At 43.4% G+C, this 10,164-nt stretch overlaps 1 protein-coding gene across 1 annotated transcript in view; it reads right to left on the bottom strand.

The window, feature by feature from the left end:
- Positions 1 to 1,118: 1,118 nt before the first annotated feature.
- The window catches only part of SLC25A33 (solute carrier family 25 member 33), a 30,963-nt gene continuing 21,917 nt past the window's right edge, over positions 1,119 to 10,164 (bottom strand). The window contains exons 5-7 of the mRNA XM_070759239.1: positions 7,427 to 7,493; positions 3,454 to 3,734; positions 1,119 to 1,677 (exon numbers count right to left, since the gene is read on the bottom strand). Coding sequence (XP_070615340.1) covers positions 1,475 to 1,677; positions 3,454 to 3,734; positions 7,427 to 7,493 — 551 coding nt within the window. The 3' untranslated portion in view covers positions 1,119 to 1,474. The remainder of the gene's footprint in view (positions 1,678 to 3,453; positions 3,735 to 7,426; positions 7,494 to 10,164) is intronic.

The following is a 10,164-nucleotide window of genomic DNA, read 5'->3' as shown; positions in this document are numbered from 1 at the left end:
GCATTCATTATTTTGTATTATTTATACAGTGGTACCTCTACATAAGAATGCCTCTACTTACAAACTTTTCTAGATAAGAGCCGAGTGTTCAAGATTTTTTTTGCCTTTTCTTAAAAACTATTTTCCACTTATAAACCCGAGCCTCCGAAACTGTAACCAGAAAAGGCAGGGAGAAGCCTCTGTGGGGTCTCTTTAGGAATCTCCTGGGAGGAAACAGGGTCGGAAAAGGCAGGGGGAAACCTCCATGGGGACTCTCTAGGAATCTCCTGGGAGGAAACAGGGCCGGAAAAGACAGGGGGAAACCTCCATGGGGACTCTCTAGGAATCTCCTGGGAGGAAACAGGGCCGGAAAAGGCAGGGGGAAACCTCCATGGGGACTCTCTAGGAATCTCCTGGGAGGAAACAGGGCCGGAAAAGGCGGGGAGAAGCATGCATTATTTGTTTTTACATTGATTCCTATGGGGAAAATTGCTTCTTCTTACATACTTTTCTACTTAAGAACCTGGTCACGGAACGAATTAAGATCGTAAGTAGAGGTACCACTGTACTGGATATTTTTTCCTTTTTAATTATTCTCCCCTACAGGAAATTTCTGGTGGAGATCAGATTGCAACACCATTGCACAGCCCACGTCATCTTCTAAATATTTAAAAGCCAAATACCAGTCAACGCATTACAAAATCTCCAGAACCGTAAAGGCCCCACAGAGGCTTCTCCCTGCCTTTTCCGGTCCTGTTTCCTCCCAGGAGATTCCTAGGGAGGCCCCACAGAGGCTTCTTCCTGCCTTTTCTGGTTACAGTTTCGGAGGCTTGGGTTTGTAAGTGAAAAATAGTTTTTGAGAAAAGGCAAAAAAATCTTGGACACCCGGTTCCTATCTAGAAAAGTTTATAAGTAGAGGCATTCTTAGGTAGAGGTACCACTGTACCTTAAACGCCAACATATCCCAACCATTTTCCACGCCCCTGTAAACATTTCATAGCTAATGGCAGTTTCCACCCCCCCCCCCAAAGGAACATCTCCCACGATGATGGAGATGATTATGAAGATGATATAATAATAATAATAATAATAATAATAATAATAATAATAATAATAATAATATCACCCAACAGCATCCATAGGAATTAAATAGTACAATTTAATCCGGTCATTCTTTTTAATTTCTGAACCGTGTCTCATTTAAGTTAAAAAAACAAAGCAAAACCCTTATTAACATACATACCTTTGAAAACAAAAGATTCTGGAGGGAAACTTGCACTGGGCAGTGGGGGTAAGAAAATAAAAGGGGGGGGCAGGTGTAGAGGAGAAATGGCCCCTTTTCAAGCACAGTATCCAGCGAGCAAACTGTCCATTTAAAAGTTTCTGTTTTTTTCTTCTCCCTAGTGTGTTGTGAACTGTCCCACAATCGTCGGGCTTAATTTATATTTTTTTAAAAACTTTTTTGTCGTAACTGGCTGCATACGGTTTCGGACGGCTACTTGACTCGCTCTTCTAACAGGTACACGATCAATTCATAGGTGGACAGAACAATCGCCGTGTTCGGGATCTGCCTCATAAGCTGGGCGAAAAGTCCGCGGTAAAAAGCGAAATATCCTTCTTCTTGGAAGACCAGCCGGGCCGTCTGGAGGAAGGACTGGTACTTGGTTCCTTCTTCGCGTAGCCTCGTTCGGATGACCTCTGGGGGAGGGGGGGGACAGGGAGAAGCGAAATGTTAGCCTGCAATTTAAATTCAGCTCCGATTGGTGGGTGGCATAAAAATCTCTTTAATTCTGCAGGCTAAGCGAAAGCCTCCACCATGAAATAATCTTTGGAAATAATCTTTGATTTAATTAATTTGAATTTATTTAAACTTATTCTTTCTATTTAATCTGACTTTTAAGCTATTTATCTTTAAGCCTATCTTATTAAGGATTAGGAATAATTATTGCTTTCTGCTGATCTGATTTTTGCTGATTCACTGCTTTTGATTGTTGACTAGAACAAAGAAACATAGAAGATTGATGGCAGAAAAAGACCTCATGGTCCATCTAGTCTGCCCTTATATGGTTTCCTGTATTTAATCTTAGGATGGATCTATGTTTATCCCAGGTATATTTAAATTCAGTTACTGTGGATTTCCCAACCACGTCTGCTGGAAGTTTGTTCCAAGCATCTACTATTCTTTCAATAAAATATTTTCTCACGTTGCTTCTGATCTTTTCCCCAACTGACCTTAGATTGTGCCCCCTTGTTCGTGTTCACTTTCCTATTAAAAACACTTCCCTCCTGAACCTTATTTAACCCTTTAAAATGTTTCAATCATGTCTCCCTTTTCCCTTCTGTCCTCCAGACTGTACAGATTGAGTTCATGAAGTCTTTCCTGATAGGTTTTATGCTGAAGACCTTCCACCATTTTTGCACCCCGTCTTTGGACCCGTTCAATTTTATCAATATCTTTTTGTAGGTGAGGTCTCCAGAACTGTGTAGGTGAGGTCTCCAGAACTCCAGATTTATTACATATTATTCATTATTACCGTAACTACAAGTCATTGCTATAGGTCATTGCATCAAATACAAGGGTGGAAATATCTTAAGCAACAATTGAAATTAAATGAAGCATTGAAATATTAATGAAATAATTAGAAATTTTGATTAACTTTAATTTTGATTAATTTGAAATTGAAATATAAATACAAATTAAGGTACCAACAACAGACATAAACAAGGAATACCTATAACTAATATTAAAGTGAATTGAAAAGATCCATTGAGTCAAAACTATTCATTGGTAATTAATAATATAGTAATCCTTTAAATTAACAACGCAATAATCAACATCAATTGTATTATTGAATACTGTGGTTGTCGAGGTTGGTTTTTTTTAAAGTTAAAAAGAAAATCACCATTGTGAAGAGGGGGAAAATTCCAAATCCAGAAAGCATCTAAAAATTAAGCACCTCACCAATTGCCCTGAAGCACCTTAACAGCAGTTGGCTGCTGCTGGTATAACAAGTGGTTCAGTAATCCCATAATTGTTGGGTTGGCAATATATTGGCTGCAGGTGTTGCTGACTGCCACAAGAGGGAGCTAGGGTTCATAGCTTATTTCTCTGAGTCACCCTGTTTCTCTTTTTCTGGCTACTCAGGTTTGCTCTGCATTTTCTCTGCAATCTCTCTGTACTGTAGTATCTTGGTTTGCCGATTATGACAAAGAGTCCTACAGGATTAGGCAGCATAGAAGTAAAAAAATGAAAGACAACTAGTAAGAAAGACTATGTGTACTTGGCGACTGGAAAGGCAAGGAGGGGCCAGTAAAAACACTGCTAGCTCCATTCAATTGGTTAGACTTTACCCCAATACAGGGGATTACGGTGTTGTTAAAAAAAGAAGAGGCAAATCCTTCAAGGACAAGGTCTTGTGCTAGGCCAGGGGAGGTTTAGAAACATGTGGATGAAAATGGAGGAAAAAAACCTACCGTGGGGGTAAGCGATGCAAGACGCACATCCTTTTGAAATGGCGGCAGCGACCGTGATTCCGAGGAAATTGGTGGAATTCTTCTCCGGGTTTCCGGTGAAAGGAGACCGGCTGGGATCTTTTAAGAGCTGCTTCAGTCTCTCGTAAATAGCGAAACAGATGATGGTTTCGGAGATGCCCGCGTAGGAGGCGGTCAGGCCTCGGTAAAAACCCCGGATGCCTTCGGAGCGGTAAACATACCTGGCGCATTGGAGGGTGTTCATTTGCTTCGAGCCGCGAACTCTAGCGGGTGCAGAACAAATCCGCAAATGAGTGGCAGGTTTAACTAGATTTTTAATAGTTCACTGGGGCCTATTCTGGTGTTTATAACTAGTCAGTAAAGCAGGAATGCCCTCATTAGCCAGTTCTATCCCCCTCAAAATAGAAATTTAACTTAATTTACCGTATTTTTCAGAGTATAAGACACACCGTTTTCCTCCCTAAAAGAGGCTGAAAATTCAGGTGTGTCTTATACTCTGCAGCTTTTTTTCCCGAAGCTTCCCCCCCCCCCAGTCCTAACTAGGTGCTAATTTATTTATTTATTTATTTGATTTTTATGCCGCCCTCCTTAGACTCAGGGTGGCTTACAACATGTTAGCAATAGCACTTTTTAACAGAGCCAGCGTATTGCCCCCACAATCTGGGTCCTCATTTTACCCACCTCGGAAGGATGGAAGGCTGAGTCAACCTTGAGCCGGTGATGAGATTTGAACCGCTGACCTACAGATCTACAGTCAGCTTCAGTGGCCTGCAGTACAGCACTCTACCTGCTGCGCCACCCCAGCTCATGAGCTTCCCAGTTCTTACCTTGCAGGTTCTGTCATTGTTACTCTTTGCAAATAATGTTTTCCAAACTTTAAATCTTTGCAGGGTTTTTTTTCATTACTCTTAACTTGCTCCAAGTACATTTCTTTCCAGTCCTAACCAGGTATTCCCAGTTCTTACCACGTACAAGCTCTTTCATTGTTACTCTGCAAAGAATGTTTTCCAAGCCTTTGCAGGGTTTTTTTTTTCATTGCTCTACTTGCTCAGAATTTTTCTTTCCAGCCCTAACCAGGTTCTAACAATGTTCTCATCTCTTACTGGCTTGCAAGCTCTTTCATTGTTACTCTCTCCAAATAAGGTTTCTTAAAACCTTAACCAGGGGATAAAATAATGTGCTGAAACTGACCAGACTAAGGATGCTAACCAGATGAATATCTGGTAAGCAGATTCTTTTTCCTATTTTCCTCCCCAAAAACTAAGGTACTTCTTATACTCGAGGGTATATAATTTATTATACAGTCATACCTCGTCTTATGAACATAATTGGTTCCCGGGGGAGGTTCGTAAGACGAAAGGTTCGTAAGACAAAACATTGTTTCCCATAGGAAACAATGTAAAGTCAATTAATCCGTGCAACAACAACCCCCCCCCCCCCCGCAAAAAAACGCTGCCGCCCGGCTGTCACCTTTTAAAACAGCCCGGGGGCTTCTCGGCGGCCTCCCGAACGCCAAACCCGAACTTCCGGGTTCGGTGTTCAGGAGGCCGCCGAGAAGCCCCCCGGCTGTTTTAAAAGTTGATGGCCTGGCTGCGGGACTTCCCAGCAGCCTCCTGAACCCCGAACCTGGAAGTTCGGCAAAAGTTCGGGGTTCGGAAGGCTGCTGGGAAGCCGCGCAGCCCGGCTGTCACCTTTTAAAACAGCCGGGGGGCTTCCCAGCAGCTTCCCGAAGCCGAACGCCAAACCCGAACTTCCGGGTTCAGTGTTCGGGAGGCTGCTGGGAAGCCCCCCGGCTGTTTTAAAAGGTGACAGCCGGGCGGCGTGGCTTCCCAGCGGCCTCCCGAACCCCGAACTTTTGCCGAACTTCTGGCGCATAGTGAGTCATACATGCATGCACAGGGGAATGGGTACAATGGCATGAAGTTGGGCCGTGCACATGCACAGGGGGCGGGGCATGCGTGGGGTGTGCATTGTATTATGGGCGGGTGCATGTGCTTTTGTGCACACGTTTGGCGTGCAACGACAAAAAAAATAGCCCTCCCTGCTCTAGCGCAACAATCTCAAGTTCACAACTTTTAAGACAGATGGGACTTCAACAGGAAGGTGAATGTGGCTGTCTGTTCCTTAAACATGTAGGGGTTTTTAGAATGAATGCAAATTTAATTTTTATGTTTTTAGTAGCGAAGTTTTTTTAAGCACATTTAAAGATTTGATTTCTTCACATAAAGTGGTATAGTGATCCCTCTATTATCGCGAGGGTTCTGTTCCCAGACCCCTCGCGATAATCGGTTTTTCGCAATGTAGGGTTCCGGAAGTAAAAACACCATCTGCGCATGCGCGCCCTTTTTTCCATGGTCGCGCATGCGCAGATGGTGGAGTTTGCGTGGGCGGCGGGGGAAGACCCAGGGAAGGTTCCTTCGTCCGCCTAGCAGCTGATCTGCTCGGCAGCATAGCACCAGCGAGGAGCCGAAGATCCGGGTTTCGGCGCTCGCTGCAGCGGGGGAAGACCCAGGGAAGGTTCCTTCGTCCGCTGCCCACGGAAAGGGGAAACCCGGATCTTCGGTTGCAGCGAGCGCCGAGCGCGCCTCCGGGAGGAGAAACTCGAAGCGCCGCGGACAGCGAGCGGGTTGCCTCCGGGTCTGGGCTCTCGCGCTTTGCGTTGGGCGAGGCGGCGGCTGGCGCCGTTCATTGACTCTTCTTCTCCCTTCCTGGCGACCTCGGCGACGGAGGATGGAAGAGCGGGGAAGAAGAGGAGGAGGGAGAAGGAGACACGGCAGCCGGAGCAGCGCGGACTCCTCTCTCGGTTGGAGTGTGGAAAAGGGGAGCAAGGGGCCGGGTGGGTTGAGGGAATCAAAGAGGGGTGGGGGTGCTGCTCTGAGGCGCTCGGAAAGAGTTTTCGGAAGGCTCTCGTGTTACGGCGAAAGGGCGTGTGGAGAGCCTGATGTTGGCGGAATTGGGGACCAGCGAGGAGCCGAACATCCGGGTGGGGAAACCCGGATCTTCGGCTCCTCGCTGGTGCTACGCTGCCGAGCAGATCAGCTGCTAGGCGGCCGCTCGAGAGCAAGAGGGGGAGAGATAGAGAAAGAGAGAGAAGGAAAGAAAGAGATGAGAGGGAGGAAGAGTGTGAGAGAGGAAGAAGCAAGATAGAGAAAGAGAGAAAGAAAGATGAGAAAGGAAGGAAATGAGAAAATGATTGAAGCAGAGAATGACAGGAAAGAAAGAGAAAGAGACAGAGAAGTGACTCTTGGTGATGACGTATGATGTCATCGGGTGGAAAAATCGCGATATAGCGTTTCGCGAAGAACGAGATCGCGAAACTCGAGGGATCACTGTACTTCTAAAGAACTTAATTCATTCCGTGGCCAGGTTCTTAAGTAGAAAAGTTTGTAAGAAGAAGCAATTTTTCCCACAGAAACCAATGTAAAAGCAAAGAATGCGTGCAAACCCATTAGGAAAGAAATAAAAGCTCAGAATTTGGGTGGGAGGAAGAAGAGGAGGACAGTCGTTGCCCAGACAGAAGGGAGCGTTTCTTTTCTCTGGGCACTGGCAGAGGTTTATTCCCTCTCCAAGCGCCCAGAGAAAGGAAAATGCTTTGTTCGCTCTGGACTGCCAAAGTCTCCTTAAGCGCCAGGAAAGCCTGAGATGGCCAGGATTAAAGGGGGAATGGCAGGAAAGTGGCCAGGCCTTCATGCTGCTCTCAAATTTCCTGGGAAATTTTTCCGGGCTCAGGTTTGTAAGTGGAAAATGGTTCTTGAGAAGAGGCAGAAAAATCTTGAACACCTGGTTCTTATCTAAAACAGTTCTTAAATAGAGGCGTTCTTAGGTAGAGGTACCACTGTATTGTATTATTTGTAGTGAGCCGCCCAGAATCCCAGAAGGGCAGCACAGAAATCTGATAAATAAATAAATAATAATAAACTCCCAGTATCCCCCCCCAAGCTATGCCCCCCTTTACCTTCTTTCTAGTTGCATTCTGGTTTTCACCATCCAAATGGGATTCATCAGGGAGTTAGTGACAAAAGCTGGAAAGGAGGAAAGGAAACCAACAGGAGAAAAATAAAATTGGGATCAATCCTCGAGGAACTTGTAAATTCCCAGAGTTCCCCAGTTGGCACATCCCCCCCCCCGGTCATTAAGTGATGGGGGGGGTGTCTCCCTTGGATCCTGATCTTGCATTGGTGGTGAAGCCATTAAGTAACATTTCTTGCACCCTTTTAAAATGGCGGCAGAAAGGTTCAAGCAGTTAAAATGGCCGCCGCTAGAATGGCAAGGAGAAGAGGGTGGGAAAAAAACCCTCTTGCAAGGCTTCAGAATACTTCAGCGAGCCAAGCTCCTGGGTGGGAGCCCTTCTGGGCGAGCAAGGACCCTGGGAGACACTGCGTGTCAATCGGCTCAATTGACAGCCCTTAAAGGCAAGCGATCATGATCTGAGTGCAGGAGTGCGGAATCCAGATTGTGTAAAATACACAATAGAAACATAGAAGATTGACGGCAAAAAACATCCTCATGGTCCATCAAGTCTGCCCTTCTACTATTTCCTGTATTTTATCTTAGGATGGATATATGTTTATCCCAGGCATGTTTAAATTCAGTTTCTGTGGATTTTCCAACCACGTCTGCTGGAGGTTTTTTCCAAGCATCTACGACTCAGTCAAATAATATTTTCTCACGTTGCTTCTGATCTTTCCCCCAACTAACCTCAGATTGTGGCCCCTTGTTCTTGTCTTCACTTTCCTATTAAAAACACTTCCCTCCTGAACCTTGAACATATTTAAATGTTTCAATCGTGTCCCCTCTTTCCCTTCTGTCCTGCAGACTGTCCAGATTGAGGTCATGAAGTCTTTCTTGATACGTTTTATGCTTGAGACTTTCCACAATTTTTGTAGCCCGTTTTTGGACCCGTTCAATTTGATCAATATCTTTTTGTAGGTGAGGTCTCCAGAACTGAGCACAGTATTCCAAATATGGTCTCACCAGCGCTCTATACAGCGGGATCACAATCTCCCTCTTCTCCTGCTTGTTACACCTCTAGCTATGCAGCCAAGCATTCTACTTGAATTGTTACAAATATACACATATAATAATATATATAAAAGGCATACAATTTAGGTGGATGATACCAGAGGGTATGACAATTACACTTCTGGACAAAAAATACAAAATCTCTTCACCTGAGGACGCAAGAGATTTCTATGCTCACATCTTGAAAATGGACCAGACTGCCATGAAAGAATTTGATGCCAGAGATACTCTCCCAAACGAAGAAAGCACTTCCGATGACAACTTAACAAACAAGGACCAAGAACCCCAAAATCAGAATGGCGAATCAATCAGATATGGACCAGTTACCCGGGCAAGAGCAGAAGCAAGAAAAGAGAAATCTAAGGAACCCACACTGCAACAGTAAACAACCTAAAATTACTTTACAGTATTCTCAACCAACATCAATGGTCTGAATTCATATAAAAAGAGACAAAAAATATTTCACAAATTGTTTGAAAATAATTATGACATAATTTCATTGCAAGAAACCCATATTAAAAACGAAGAGATCACTCTATTAGCCATCCCCAAATTTGAATTTGAATTCGAAATTTTTTGTGCTTCCGCTGCCGAAAAAAAGAGAGGCATAGTCCTATATGTTAAAAAATTTATTCTCCAAAATTAATACATACTGACGACAACGGCCAATTACTAATTGTTCAAATAACCCTACAAAACAAGAAAACAATAAATATAATAACAATATATGCACCATCCGTTAAACAATCCACTTACTTTAAAAATCTGCACAAAAAAATATTAGAATTAGATCTAGGTAACTTTGTAATAATTGGAGACTTCAACGCAATAGTAGATGCAAGCAAAGACTACAAAGGCAATTCTAAATACCGTACTCGTAATATTATTCCTTCAACCTTCAAACAAATAATTTATGAATTTGCTTTAAAAGACATCTGGAGATATTTTAACCCTGAATCCACACAGTATACTTTTTTTTCTCCCCCCCACGAACCTGTTCACGTATTGACATGGCTTGGTCTAACCTAGAAACCATAAATCAAATTATTGGCATTCAAATACTTAATGCAACTTGGGCAGATCACAATCCCCTACTACTGACGATAAGAGACAATACTCACAACACTCCCCATAGATGGTCGATGTACTCAACGGTTATTAATCAAAAACAATTCCAACACAAAATACAAAATGATATCCCCCCTTTTATCAAAATCAACTTCAATGGTGAAACACCCAACGAAATAGCGTGGGACGCCACAAAAGCCTACATACGCGGCATTTATATTTCATATACTGCAAATAAGAATAAAGAAAAATATGCTCAACTTCACAAATTAAATATATCTCTCCAAGAAGCCGAAAAAGCACTCTATAACGACCCTAAAAATAATAAAATTCTATTAGAAACAAAAACGATTAAACATGAAATAAATCTAATAACACAACAACACATCGCCCAAAAAATTAAGAACGCAAAACAAACACACTTCGAATTCACCAACAAACCAGGACGGTGGCTATCACTCAAGCTAGCCCACCAAAAATCTGATAGAAACATAGATTCTTTAGCTGACCCCTCCAGACACTTAAAAACGACTAACTCCGATAAAAAACAAATTATCCAAAATTATTACCAACAACTCTATAAAGCCTCAAATCTGGATGCCG

The sequence above is a fragment of the Erythrolamprus reginae genome, chromosome 8 (assembly GCF_031021105.1).
Source record: "Erythrolamprus reginae isolate rEryReg1 chromosome 8, rEryReg1.hap1, whole genome shotgun sequence".
NCBI classification, from domain to species: domain Eukaryota; kingdom Metazoa; phylum Chordata; class Lepidosauria; order Squamata; family Dipsadidae; genus Erythrolamprus; species Erythrolamprus reginae.
This window is presented reverse-complemented; position numbering and strand designations above follow the sequence as displayed.